Genomic DNA, 14553 nt, shown 5'->3' with positions numbered 1-14553 from the left:
TAGGCACCTACGGTCCATGCCTTATTTGCTCAGCTCCCTCTACCTGACCCGTTAAAAAGCTTTCAAAATAAACATAATTTTATGCCTATCATATTTTGCTAATTTTTTTTGTTACCAAAAGTCATCACTCCATAGTGCCGATGCTAAAATCTAACGCACGTCTCGTAAGCCAAAACTAAACAAAACAGAACTGCAGTTACTACAGAAAAAAAAATGTGCATCCACTCGAAAGAACTCCCGAGGAACTTAAACCAAGAAAATAATGGAAATTTTGAAGGAAATCCCCAAATCATCCTAATTAAATTATGAACCTCTGACCGTGGAGGTAGACTGAGCAATCTATTCCTCAATGGTCGATATTCAAACTCTGAAATCCACCTGCAAAAAAAGAATGGGACACTTTGAGCCTGCTTACCCTGCTCACCCTCTTGCAATCTTAAATCATATAATAAACGGTTTGTTTTGAGGCAATCAAAGGCAAACTAGTGGAATTGCCAAAATAGATGGCTCTCATTTATTTTTACTATGCCCTTTTTTGATTGTGGAATGTGGATATAAAAGCGCACTGGTTGACAATAGCGCCCTCTGTTGTCGGTTGGATTAAATCTTGGAAAAGCAAGAAAAAGATGAAGGGAAACAGCTAGGCGTAGGCGTGAGAAAGGATCTTCTCTAAAAAAAACAAAACAAATAACGGTAATTTTGTTTATATCTTCAATTATGTGAAATTATTTTTGAATAAATGCATACTGGATGAAACATACTTGGCCCATAGTTGTGTTATTACATTTTGAAAGTAAATTTTTACAAAATTCTGACGACGAGCCAACTCGACATACATGTATGTATGCAATTTCATCATATAATATGCATGGGTAGACGGTTAATTGGGTCAACTCGGTCCGAAATGAACTCGGTCCGAAAAAATTAATAAATTGTGTGGGAAAAGTTTATGGGAACTTTCCTTAATGGCGCCACCACTTTTCACTCATGTTTAGGCCCTATGCCTATGATGGTATGCTATATTTTAGTCTTTTGGAAAAGTTTCCGTATGGCGCCACTACTTTTTCATTCGATATGAAATAATATAGTACCTAATTTACCTCAATGAGATATCCCTTTTTGTAAAAAAGAGTGAAAAAGTGGTGGCGCCATACGGAAAGTTATCCAGTCTTTTTTTTTATTAATCGAAAATGTTGTCAAATTATTGTCAAAATTTTGAAAAAAGGAATTTAGTCTAGCACCCCCGCCCCAGTCACTGGGTCTAGTGGCGCCATAGGCCTATACGGAAACTTTTCCAGTTTCTGTATGGCGCCACCACTTTTTCATTCAATATTATAAAAAATTATCCTCTAGTATACCTCAATGAGATATTCCCTTTTTGTAAAAATGAGTGAAAAAATGAGTGAAAAAGTGGTGGCGCCATACGGCAAGTTATATCCGGGGGACTGTACTACTTTTTTTTCAAAATGTATAGTAATCAATCTTACTTGCTTTCTAGTAGTGTTTTACATCCAGGCTTGAACTACGTGTGGACGTACTATTTATAGACTATTATAAGTTATCACACAAGCGCGAGTGGAATACGGAAAAATATAGCGTTTCTGCGTCCCATATCCAACGAGGCCGAATCTTCCAGTCTCACTTGCAACGTGCAAAGTTTAAAATATCGTAGCGTTATTTCACGTGCACAAAGTTTAGAATGTAATTTTTGCACTGTCCATATACGGAGCGTGACAAAATAACATTTCACAATACGCACTGTGTAATAAAAACAGAGGAAGTAGGATATAAAACAGAGGTCGTAGCATGTTTTTATCCCCCTAGTAGTTCGAGCTTCTGATCGGTGGATTAGCGCGTACTGGAAGATAAAATAATAAGAAATACTAACATTAAACAACAGTACAAATTGTACAGACAAGTAATACTGGATTTGTTTTCTTTCTCAACAGACAAAATTGTTGTAAACATGCAGCAGAATTGATTGACCAATTGAATCTCATTAAACCGTGTAACCATGGCAGCTACTTGGAGCAAGAAACAGAAAGCATTTCTACTCCTCCTGGCGGTGTTTCTTATGTTGACAATTGTTGGTCGGTTGTCGTACTCAAAGCAATTTCATGGATTGCTGTGTGCAGCAAGAACCTTTCATCATTTCGTCACTAGTGACACAAATGGACCAGTTATACCCAACGAGGACGGAGTAACTTTCTGGACGGAAAACGGCAAGCCGAAGAAAAGCATGCCCAGGAAAATTAGTGGTGCGAAAGCAGAAAATATACAGCGTCAAATAAAATTGAAAAAGGCATTGAAACCCCCTAAACCATCAAAAGAGATACGTATAGAGCTTGCCACCGGTGGAAAAGCGCAAAGACTACCACAGGCGATCATTATAGGCGTCCGGAAATGCGGTACGAGAGCACTCTTAGAAATGCTGGAGACCCATCCACAGATTGCAGCATGTGGACCCGAAATCCACTTCTTCGACAAAAACTATAAGAAAGGTCTGCAATGGTATCAAAACCAGATGAAGCCGTCAACTCCTGACCAGATCACCATTGAGAAAACTCCTGGCTACATTATTGCGCCAGAAGTTCCTGAGCTGGTTTACAAAATGAACAAAAACACTAAATTACTTGTGATCGTCCGAGAGCCAACAACTCGTGTTATTTCAGACTATACTCAACTGAAAGAGAAATCCACTTCATGGCTGAGTAAGGCAACATTTGAGGGTGCTGTACTTGACGGCAATCAAATAAGATCCTCTTATAAAGCAGTCCAGATCAGCATTTACGTTAAGCATGTCCTGAACTGGTTAAAGTATTTCCCGCTAAGTCAAATGCACTTCGTAGACGGAGATAAACTAATAAGCAACCCGCTTCCAGAGTTGAAAGCGGTGGAGAAATTTCTCGGAATGAGAGATGTCATCTCATCGGACATGATATACTTCAATGCCACGCGTGGTTTCTACTGCATGGCTTCCGAGTTTAACACCAAATGTCTGAACTCCAATAAGGGGCGGGAGCATCCTTACGTCTCCCCTGAACTCATGAACAAGCTTCAGGATTATTTTAGGCCTTACAATGAAAAGTTTTTCAAGACAATTAATCAGCGTTTTGACTGGCCTTAGAATGACCAATTAGAGCAAGTTTGAGTGTGCATCATGGTGAACTAAAGTAGGCCAGCAGCCGATTTCACAAAACTTTACGCAACTGCGTATGTCCACTTGCGCAAAGTTTATTGCGCAAACATTTCAAAGTGGACTTACGCAGTTTCATAAAGTTTCATGAAATTGGTTGCTGATACTTGAGGCGATTGCCTCCATGCCCCCAATTTCTGCTGCCCCCCAGCAGAAATTTACAATTTCCTTATATGGTGCCCTTTACTAAGAAAAATGCATCGATGCCCTTTCATAAAAGCATACAGGCCTGTTTAAGGTTGACTAATTTGACTCGAACACAGGCTAGTGTTCAATGTTATTCTGTGTGGACGTTTGTGTTTTGTGTTTTGTGTCGTACAAAAAGTATACAAACTCTTACTACCCTAAAAAACAGACAAGATAAATCTTGGAAATCGCATAAAGCATTCGCAGGAAGTATGAACTAGGCTTTAGGTCTAGTTATTTTTATCATCAGGTGGGTCTTTCCTGAACTTGGGGGTTGTTTATCGTCAAAGATTTGTTGAATTATAACAATTATGTTGAGTTTATACCTTTCAATCTGATCCCAGTCTTATTTTCTGTTATTATAGCACAAAAGTACAAACATGCACCTTAAAGACTCTGGACACTATTGGTAGTTGTCAAAAACTAGTCTTCACAGATGGTGTATCTCAACATATGCATAAAACAATGAACCTGTTAAAAATTTGAGCTCAATCAGTCGTCGAAGTTGTTAGATATTAATGAAAGAAAAAAACATCCTAGCTGCACCATGGTCACACAAAGTTGTGTGCTTTCAGATGCTTGATTTCGAGACCTCAAAATTCCAAATCTGAGGTCTCGAAATCAAATTCGTGGAAAATTACTTCTTTCTCGAAAACTAAGTCACTTCAGAGGGAGCTGTTTCTCAATGTTTTATACTATCAACCTCTCCCCTTTACTAGAAACCAAGAAAGGTATTATGATAATAATTATTTTGAGTAATTACTACTAGTGTCCACTGCCTTTAAAGCCAATGGACCCTTTCGGTACAGAAAAAAAGTTCACAGATTTACACATAATTTTCAGGGTTTACAAAAGGTAATGGTGAAAGACTTCTCTTGAAATATTAGTCCATGAAATGCTTTACTTTTTGAGAAAACAGTAAAACAATATAAATTCTCGTTAGCGAGAATTAGATTTATTTTAAACACGCGCGGAAACAAGAGTGGGTTTTCCTGTTTTTTTCTCCCGACTCCGATGACCGATTGAGCCTAAATTTTCACAGGTTTGTTGTTTTATATATAAGTTGTGAGACACGAAATGTGGGACTTGGACAATACTGTTTACCGAAAGTGTATAATGGCTTTAAGAAAATCCAGGATATGGTTATTGTAAATCATGTATTATATATAATGGTGGTTTTGTTTATTAACACGCTGAAATAACTGATGTTTATTTATTACAATTGTTGATGTTGAATGGTCCATTATTTATGTTGTTGATGCTTTACTTCTGATAGAAAAAAAAATGGTGGGAAGTTAGAGAGGAAAATCAATGTCCAAGCTTAGAGAGGAAAATCAATGTCCAAGCTTGAAAGAAAAAAAAACCCATTCTGACCCAAGATGGTTCTCTTTATCATTGCAAATATTTGCTATCAAATGCCAGCATAAATCCAGTCTTGGTGCAAGACGCTCTTAAACGCTACACATGTCCCGATTGTTCCACCGATAGAGGGTGTTTCTGTAAGCCGCTATCTCGACAGCTATCTCTATCTTCTGTAAGCCGCTATCTCGACAGCACAAGTGTGATGTGGTGATCTGGAAGATTTCTTACAGCGCTCACTGTCGTTCGATAGCAATGTGCGCGGCGAGAAGTGGATCGGAATCGCGATAGTTGAGTAGTAATAACTGATAATTTTATAGCTTAATGCAATGAATGCTTGTACACATATTATGCCGGTAATTAATGTAAATGTTACCTTTCGTAAAATTGATTGGATAGACTGTAAGAGGGTTAACTGTGGACTGTAGATGCATTTACTTAATATGAGGACACAGGCTAACAAAGTTAATTACCAAAACCACAGTGGATGACATTGATTGACCTGCCAGTAGGACTAGGAGGGTTAAAGGAACACGTTGCCTTGGATCGGTCGAGTTGGTCTTTGAAAAGCGTTTTTTACCGTTTATTATAAAATGCATATGGTTAGAAAGATGATGTAAAAGTAGAATACAATGATCTACACAAATATGCCTCGAAATTGCGTGGTTTTCTTTTTACCTCGTCCAATAACATGGTCGGCCATTTATGGGGGTCAAAATTTTGACCCCCATAAATGGCCGACCGTGATAGTTCGCGACGTAAAAAGAAAACCGTGCAATTTTGAGAGATACTTGTGTGGATCATTATATTCTACTTTTAAAACATCTTTCTAACCATATACGTTTCATAACAAACGGTTTCAAACGCTTTTTATAGACAAACTCGTCCGATCCAAGGCAACGTGTTCCTTTAACTGTGGACTGTAGATGTATTCACTACTATATGATGACATAATAAATGCAAGCTGACAAAGTTTATCATTCATTCAAACTCGGTGTGGATGATATTTAATATCGGATAATGGGAGGGTTTAAAAGCAAATAATACAAATGGGCAAAATGAGTCTTGAGTACGTGGTGCATTTCATTTTCTCCTATTCATAACTTTATGATACATGTACAAATCTCAAACCAAAAAAACAAAAGTCAATCAAAGATTCATTTTAAAATTAAAAAGTAATAAAGGACGATAAAATCAACCAATTAAAAACACTCGCATAAAAACTTTCTCTAGACGAGGCCCAATTTCATTGAGCTGCTCGAGCATAAAGTTGCTTAATCAGTTTCATCTACATGTGTTAGCAGAAATGAGCAGAACATCAGCAACAATTGGTGATCGAATCGTGGTATGATTGGTAACCTTATTCCATTAAGTATAATTGTGGCGTGCTGAGGTACTTTTTGTTGCCTTAAAGTGGCTCTATGAAATTTGGGCCTAGGTCTGAAGGTATAGTGGAGATCACACACCTTGAAAAGGGGAATAGTTTCTTTAAGTACATTGCTATAACTCTCAAAAGTGAAGTAAATTTTTGAACAGATCACCAGAATAAAATATTCACTTAAAAAACATAAATCGCAAATATTTTAAGAATGAACTTTTTATATCTACATATAGTAAGAATGGATAGGTATGGGTGTACTTGTGGTAGCAACCCTCAAAATAGAACATAGAAAATTGTCTCCTGTGCACACACTCTGTATCAGCTGTGGACATACCGTGTGACAGTAGGCATGAATTTTCTCAAATGATATAGACAGATATTTTCACTGCATTCTCCAATTTCTAGTTTTTACCAAAAATGTACAAAATTCTTTTTCCTTTTTTTGTTTTGAGAATTGGCACTGTGGCTATATTGACAATCAATTTTATTTTATTTTATAAATCAGTTATTATTTTGATATCATTTTCACCTTTGTTGCCTTGGCGATCAATAAGAACAGAAATGTAAAATAATTTATTACAAAGATTTATTCATAGGCACTGTGGAAAATTACAAATATATACAAAAAACATCAGTTACTTCGGTACCTTGGAAAGTTTAAAAATATTATATCATGCGACGCTCTACCATGCAATAAAACAGATCAAATTCGATAAAACTGTCTTGGGAAAACTTAAAAAAAAAAAATTATATTATTTTAAAAGTTCTGTGAAATACATAAAAGAAGTAAAAATCACCACATTGTGTACAAACCTGTATTGTAGTATTAATGGTCATGCACAGAGTCTGTAAATTGTAACATCTGGGAGGTTCCACGCAGAGAATACGTGTAGGGGAATCCAGGGGCCGATTTCTCAAAGAGTTTAGGCCTAGGAGAATGATACTAAAAATTTAAGGCTAGTTCTAAGTTCGAACAAGTAACTCATCCTAACTCAAATGAGACTACTCTTAACTCTTTGTGAAATCCACACAAAGCCCCTAAGCCATTTTCAGTAATCATTCCCGATGAACAGAAACACACAACTTTAGGTTTGGACATACTGAGGAGCCGTTATCTTAAATTCTGGGATACTCCAAGACATCTTGATGACACTTACAATCGGATCTTGAAAGAACTGTGAATTGAAACAGAAATAAGACGCAACTTTAGATATGAGCTTGTCAGATACAGTTTGTTCGTCTCGCCACAAATTGCTGTATGGGTAAAAAAAAAACACCATTTGGCAAATAATAAATAAAAATAAAATAAAAAATTTGCATATTTTTTTATTCAGTGTTCTAGGACCTAACACGATATAGTTATGAAAAAATATAGTTAATCGCCTGTTTTTTTGTTTTAAAACAAAGAAATTATACCTCTGATATTATTATAACTCACTTTAAGAAGTCGGGTGATTTGGAAATCACATGTTCAAATTCAGCAAAAGACAATGCGTCATCGTCATCCAAATCAGACTCTGACAGGACCTGAGGGAAGCACAAATACAAAACTTGAAATTAACAAAGTTCTTTTTATATCGATTGTCACTAAAGAGCTGTAGAATATTTAGGTTCACCTTTAGCAAATCAAATGCGATTTTATCTTGGATTATCAAAAGTCGATGGAAAACATTTGAAGGGCGCCAAGGCCAAGACCAGGGGCAACGGAGGTCATGGCTCATGTGACCTGTGTCTAAACCAAGGCCTGCCTCATTTACTCTCCAGTGGTATAGAGTTTGTGGCGAGCGACCCACTTTGGTGCAACTCAAGATTTCCCTACTGCCCTCTAAAGATAACCTTCTAATTAACAACACACTTGAATGCTGACTAATTCTCACAGGTAGTTGGTAATTAATGGGTAGTACACGAAGGTGAATGTCTTAACGGACAGTGACCTCTTAGTCTTAGTGTATGACTTCTAGACAAAAAGTGTATATCATGGTTGTCACTTGCTGTGAAAGGAACAGTGTTGTAGCTATGGTTGGCGGTCCTGAGCAGGACTGCCCAGGACCAATATGGCCAGGCACCCTGAGCATTATGTTTTGGTTTGTTTCGGTCTTCAACATTTGTTGGTCAAAGTACTCAGTTCATCTATATTTCTGTTTGCTTTTTTTTTTTGCCAAGTATTGTTGCAAATAATACCAGTCCGGATACTTCACTGAAGGAAACATTTCGCAAAGTAAAACCCCCCCCCCCCAAAAAAAACAGAATACTACTCAAGTATTGTTGCAAATAATACCAGTCCGGATACTTCACTGAGGCAACAAAGGCGATTGTCTTGATGTCCTCTGGTCATTGCCTTGGTGCCCTTGAAATGCTCCAGTAGAAATTTACAATAAAAAATGCCCTTTACCAAGAAGAAAATACCTTGGTGCCCTTGCCCTTTCAAAAAATAAGCGTACAGGTTGTGTAACACCCTTTCACCTTTCATTTTGAGCTGCAGGCCAAAGAAGGAAACATTTTGCTAAGTAAAAAAAACAAAAACAAAAACCAGAATCTATCTTTGTCATCACCAACAGGTGTCTTTCGGCAAAAAGTAATTTCCTCGCTTACTTTCCGTGTAATTTTTTCCTGGGGTTGTATTATCACTAATAATTGGTGATGAGCAACTGCTCCGAGCCCGGACTTCCTGCAGGCATGTTTTGAGCACCCTTATTCCTCATTGGGAAAAAAAACATTAAAAGGTTTGATTCCTTTTGTAGAAGCCCAAATTCGCAACTAACCCGAGAAATACATGTACGCTTGTAGTAAGCATAGAATTCCCTGCTTCCATAAGTGCTGATTCTGTGCTTCTGGTATGCAGAGCCATGAAAGTGGGCCAAGTTCTTTTCAGAATCATCACTACTCAACAGAGGTTGACACAGGTGCTACCGCAAACCTCGCCTAATCTTCATTTCACATACTTTTTAAGTGACCCTCACATAACCCCTTTGTCCTTAAATTGAACCCTATCTTTAAACAGCCAGTCAGACACAAAAATAACAAAGACGCCCCATGGCTAGCGACAGTGTCACTTACGTTATCAATCAACTGCTGCATGTCTTCATCTGACAAATGCTGCTCCCCGGTAAGCTTATTAACGCACTCACGCAGGTCTGCGCTGCTGATAAAATCGTCGTCATCGAAGTCTGCAATGGGAAAAAACATGGCGGTTCCTCAAAAGGGTTCGATTTTTTTGCAAGTAGCTTGCTTAATAAGAACTCCCTGTTATTCTTTGGATATGATAGGCAGACAGACTGTAGACGCTGCCCACTGACTTGTCTTGCTCTGTCACCATAAACTGGGTCAAATTTCATAAAGCCTGTTAAGGCACACAAATGCGCTAAGCACCAAAAAGTCTTGCTTAGCAGAATATGGGTACCAGACAAATTTCCATAAAGTATGCTGTGTCATTACTAATGCCCTACTCAATGTTTGCTTAGCAATGAAATTTGTCAAGCAGAATTTTCTGCTAAACAGCTTTATGAAATTTATATGCCCAGGTAGCTGAGCATTTGCTTCTAGGCTAAATGGTGCTTTCAAATTTTGCTAGATAAGTACTCCTGCAATTCCATGTATATTGGGAGACAGATTGTAGAAACTACCCACTGACTTGTCTTACTCCGTCACCATAAACAGGCAGCTTAGCATCTGCTTCAAGGCTAAATGAGGCTCCATTAAGTGGTGGAGGATTGCATTGGGTACAGGGGGTCTGGACTCACCACTGTGACACATCAGGGTGCTTGTGGTGAAACTGAGTTCAAGGAGAACAAGATCATCAGCCTTTTTGATGTATGGTGGCCACTATAGGAGTGTACTGTGTGGTTTGGGTGTATACCGACAGATTTACGCAAACCTTACAGTGGTGTAGTAACGTGTCCACAATAAAACAGCTCATGGAGCCCAATAAAATTGAAAACATGCGCCGCTTTCTCAATAGTTTGTTAAAATAGCTTGCTAAATAATGACTCCCTGTGACTCCACGGATATTGGGAGACAGATTGTCACCATCAACAGGTAGCTTTGAAGCAAGGCTAAATGAGTGGAAGGGGGATGGGGTCTGGGTTCACCACTGTGACACACCAGGGTGCTTGTGGTGAAACCAAGTTCATGACTGGTAATTTTATAGAGTAACATGGTGGGCCAAGGCAATTGATGTCAAGGCTATGGAACTCACAGTACTATTGGAAATGTAATTAATTACACAATGGCAAGACAAATGCCTATATCAGTATTTGGAAAGCTTTTGACTTCCAACCATGGATGAAAGCAGCAGAAATTTGTTGTTGCCATTGAAAACACCTGTTTAACACCTGTTTGGGGTATTTATGGCAGCCTCTTTTTTACACTCTAGTCTCATGGACAAAAAATTTTTCCCAGTACTTGCTTTTCTGAAAAAGTAACTTTTGAAGTAAAGCCCAGTTCATATTCTGCAAATGTGAATGCAATCTAAATTTTGATGTATTCGCAGCAAATAATTCTCAACAATGGAAATGTGAAGTCAAAAGTTGCTTCGCATTCGCAGGCAGTATGATCGAGTCTAATCTTACCATATATTTGGAAGGCATACTCTGCCTTGACACTCTTGGGTGCAGCGTCGCTGAACACCGACATCATATCCAAGAAGTCTTCAAACAGTAAAGAACCATCTTCAGCTGATGAGAAGACTTTACAAATTCTATGACGAAATGGATTCACCTAAAAGTGAGAAAATAAGAGTGGGGAATTTAGAATAGTCAATCTTAAAAAAAGGTTGAGTTAGTTTTTCTTGTAATTGTGGGTGGATGTGTCAAACAAAATATTTTGTTTATACCTGAAAATCTGAATTTCGTTTAACCATTATTTACAAAAGAAAGAGAAGACGAAAAAATACCCAGTTAGCCAAGATCGTTGATTTCATCCTGATTTAACCAGAAAAAAACCTTCAATATTGAAAACTAATGATTTTGGAGAACTTTGGTCTAAAAACAGGTGCTACAAGTTGTACTACAACAAAAGACAAAAACATCAAATTCCTTCAGTCTTTTATTTATTTTCAAATTGAACTTCACTTTAGGTAATCCCTAGTCTTTGGGAGTCTTTTTTGTACCATGAGTCATTGGATGTTTGATGCTAAATTTTGGCACAACTTACTGGACAATCATTTTCAGGGAATTAAACGTAACTTTTAAATTAATTATATTTCTTGTTTGATTTGAAGCTTTGCATGGTGTGAAGGATAAAAACAAAACTACAGATAATAACTATTAATATTAAACTTGTAGGTACAACCATGTAATTATTCTCTTTCGTGGGAGTGTTGGTTGTGAAGAGAAAATAGTCTGTTTGGTCTCGAGTCTCGACGTTTCGAACAGTTTACTCTGCTCGTCTTCAGGAGAACGCTGGAATGCCAGTGAGTGGTGATGCTGCTTTAATGTTTGAGGGATCCACATTTTGGCGAGAAGTATCCGAGTTGTTCGTAATTATGTTCAGAATTTATTTCTGTTTTTACCTTGAGTTCTGGCAGCTCTAGAATCTTATCCATTGGAAGCCTTGCATTCTTGTTGGCCCTCACTGCGTCTGGGTCCAGTAAATGGAACCTCTTATGTACACTGACAAAAAAAGAACAGAACAGAAAAATGAGACAATCATAAAATGACTGGCATTTTTACACCCCCCCCCCCCACAACACCCAACATCCAAAGGGATCTTTAATAAATCTCATTTCTACAAAAAAACAAAACAGTAAGATACAACCAGTACAACATTCACGAGCGAAGTTCAAGGCCTGCAGTCCTACACATTATTGTTAGCAACTTGACGTACGCGGTGCTACTATTTCATTGATTAGAGGGCGTTAGCTAGAAGTCCCAAACCACTATTTCACTGATAGAGGCCCAGAGGGTGCTCACTTAGAAGTCACAAACTTTTTCCAAACAGCGCCCTGTCTTGTTTGATGGCTTGTGTAAGAGTATGCCCGGATAGTGAGAATTGAGACAGTCGAGTGAATTGAGTCTGAACAAGGTCTTGTACCAATACCAAGACTAAATATCCATGATCCCAAACCTAACAGCCCTTCTGTTGCACCCATCACTCACTAAGAAGGGTTTGAAGTGTCTCTGTGTGTAGGATAGGATGAAGAAGTGCAAAATTCACAATATTCCTTTAGGCAGAGGTCTTAAAAGTCAGAGTGACCTCCTTTTCTTCAAAGAGCAATCACTTACTGTAAAATTTCTTTCTTGCTGAAGAATGTGAGCTCCTAAAAGACAAAAAAGAAAGGCAGAGAAAAATTAATCTTATATGTCAAAGGAAAAATGTCCATATCTTGACATGACATGTAGTGCCTTCTTTAGTTGCGATAACGTAACCCTCCTCCCGCCGTCGGGAGTAGGGTTACGTTATCGCAACTAGCCATCTTAAAAGAAAATAACATTACTCACTAAAATGAGACATTGCTTTTAAAAGTTTTGGGTAAAAAATTAGCAGAAAAGGTGGTGACAGGATACGGAAAGCAGTTACCATAAATACCAGCCAAAATATCATGTCAAACCTTTCTCTATGGTCAAATGTACAATTTGTGACCTGCTCATTTTCACTTTAGTTGCAAATTAATTTTCTGATGGAAGTGTTGTTTGTTAATAGGCTAGTCTACTCCTAGAACTATTTGAGGTTCATTCCGCTATCACCTCCTTGTGCAAACAATAGCAGAACGAACCCTCGTAATTCACTTCTAGGGTGAGGCTGGTCATGCTGTTGATAATAATGGGCTACAGCTGTGCAGCCCTACTGCAGTGTCAGTGTCATGCTTGCTATGAAATTGGAACACATGAACAGGAGTTGTCATGGTTGTGTCAATACAATGAATGTTTTAAATACATGAATAAGGGAATCAGTGTGTGGTGAAGAGGTTTTCAACTAGTGGTTTAATCCCCACGAGGCCTGGTTCTTGATAATTTTACCGAGACGAAGTCGAGGTAAATTATCAAGAACCAAGTTATCCTACTGAAAACACATGACACCAGGATACAGACACAAAACAACAACTTCAACAACTTCACTTGTCACCGCAGGTCGGTTAGTTTTTACCTGGTAATCACCAAGTTCTTCTTCCGTGAAAACACTATGCGATCCCCCCATCTTTGATATACAGATACTTTTCACTTTCTCTTGTGTTTCTTCTGCTGTCAAGTCTCTAGACGAAATCAGCAAATCTTACATCCTGTTTTGTCGTCACACAGTTTACGATTCGGTCGGTGACGATTGAGGTGTTACGCTGATTGTGTTGAAAATTCCTGTTTATTATGTCATTCCTTTCAATGGTACCCGCTCAAGTGGTTAAGAATAAGATGTTTGTGTAACCAGCGTAATTGGTTCGCAACAGGTGGGCCGGTAAACAGCGCCCTCTTTATTTCAACCAAAAGTTCGCGTTGTTTCAAGTGATCTTATAAAGTGGCACAGATAGGACTAACGTTTGGCTGACCAGGGGTCGATTTCACAATTATTAGGACAGGTCCTAACTGAGGAATTGTCCTCAGGATATTACAAACTTAAGGCTAGTCCTAAGTTAGGAAGAGTAACTCGTCCTAACTCGAGATAAGACTAGTCTTAACTTTGTGAAATCCACCCAAGGAAGGACTGCTGGCAGACTGCTAACAAAATTAGAAGATAACGAAAACATTGAGTTGGCTGTACAAAAGATTTATACTAGCCGCCGCGGCGGCTCAACTAGATAGACACTCCATAAAGACGACGGCAGCCCAATTTACTTTTAAATTTATATATTATTAATTTTTTTATCAATGGTATAAAATTATAGGGCCTAAAAGAAGTCTTTAAAGTAGACGAGCTAACGTTTTTGTAGCATCTTTAGTAACTACCATGTATGTTGTGTTCTACTTAGCCATCGGGATGAGTGCGAAGTGGTTTGAGACCATTAGACTAACTAAAAGTTGGTGTCTATTAATTCCTCTCACAAACATTATGTTGTGAATAATCATAGTTCTGACCCGAGTTTCTACAGGTAGTCTAGTGTCTAACCATGGAGGAAGGAATTCTTCCATGGTCTAACTGACGCCGTTCACACAGCATCATTACAGATCCACTCCGCCGTTTTGCAACAAACTCAAACAATGTATTTGGTTTGCGCATGGAGCTATTGCGGTAACACAATGTTTGTATCTACCAGGTAGGGTTTGTTCTTATTTAGAGAACTGTCTTGCTTTATTCTACTATACCGCGGAGTAGATGTCACTGTCGGGGTTTAGTAGGGAGACTTCTCAGTTCTGAAAAGAACTGTCATGCTTTTTAACCATTACCCGGGCGGGATGGTATTGAAAATAGGCTGGGACTACTTTAGCTTGCAATTATAACGCCAACTCAAACAAATAATTGCGTACGTAGGCCATGCCCCCGTGACAGACTGGCGGCTGATTCT

At 38.3% G+C, this 14553-nt stretch overlaps 2 protein-coding genes across 2 annotated transcripts; one reads left to right on the top strand and one right to left on the bottom strand.

The window, feature by feature from the left end:
* Positions 1-585: 585 nt before the first annotated feature.
* On the top strand, positions 586-5263 carry LOC139952201 (heparan sulfate glucosamine 3-O-sulfotransferase 1-like). Its single transcript, XM_071951253.1, has 2 exons — positions 586-693; positions 1950-5263. The coding sequence occupies exon 2, from the start codon at positions 2015-2017 to the stop codon at positions 3125-3127; it is 1113 nt and encodes a 370-aa protein (XP_071807354.1). The 5' UTR covers positions 586-693; positions 1950-2014; the 3' UTR covers positions 3128-5263.
* A 458-nt stretch (positions 5264-5721) lies between these two features.
* LOC139952559 (calcium and integrin-binding protein 1-like) lies at positions 5722-13418 on the bottom strand. The gene is made up of 7 exons (XM_071951731.1): positions 13206-13418; positions 12344-12378; positions 11632-11731; positions 10691-10838; positions 9180-9289; positions 7561-7649; positions 5722-7297 (listed from the first exon to the last, which is right to left on the bottom strand). Exons 1-7 carry the CDS (start codon positions 13254-13256, stop codon positions 7276-7278), a joined length of 555 nt encoding a protein of 184 aa, XP_071807832.1. The 5' UTR covers positions 13257-13418; the 3' UTR covers positions 5722-7275.
* Positions 13419-14553: the final 1135 nt, after the last annotated feature.

The sequence above is a fragment of the Asterias amurensis genome, chromosome 20 (genome assembly GCF_032118995.1).
Source record: "Asterias amurensis chromosome 20, ASM3211899v1".
In the NCBI taxonomy this organism is placed as follows: Eukaryota; Metazoa; Echinodermata; class Asteroidea; order Forcipulatida; family Asteriidae; genus Asterias; species Asterias amurensis.
This window is presented reverse-complemented; position numbering and strand designations above follow the sequence as displayed.

What these genes read in the sequence shown, in the direction of transcription:
- LOC139952201 (XM_071951253.1), top strand. Translation starts at nt 2,015, where the DNA reads ATGGCAGCTACTTGGAGCAAGAAACAGAAAGCATTTCTACTCCTCCTG.
- LOC139952559 (XM_071951731.1), bottom strand. Translation starts at nt 13,256, where the DNA reads ATGGGGGGATCGCATAGTGTTTTCACGGAAGAAGAACTTGGTGATTAC. An exon ending in AGCAAGAAAGAAATTTTACA is followed by an intron (nt 11,732 to 12,343) that starts GTAAGTGATTGC and finishes TTTTTTTGTCAG; the next exon opens with TGTACATAAGAGGTTCCATT. An exon ending in GTATGCCTTCCAAATATATG is followed by an intron (nt 9,290 to 10,690) that starts GTAAGATTAGAC and finishes TTCCCATTGCAG; the next exon opens with ACTTCGATGACGACGATTTT.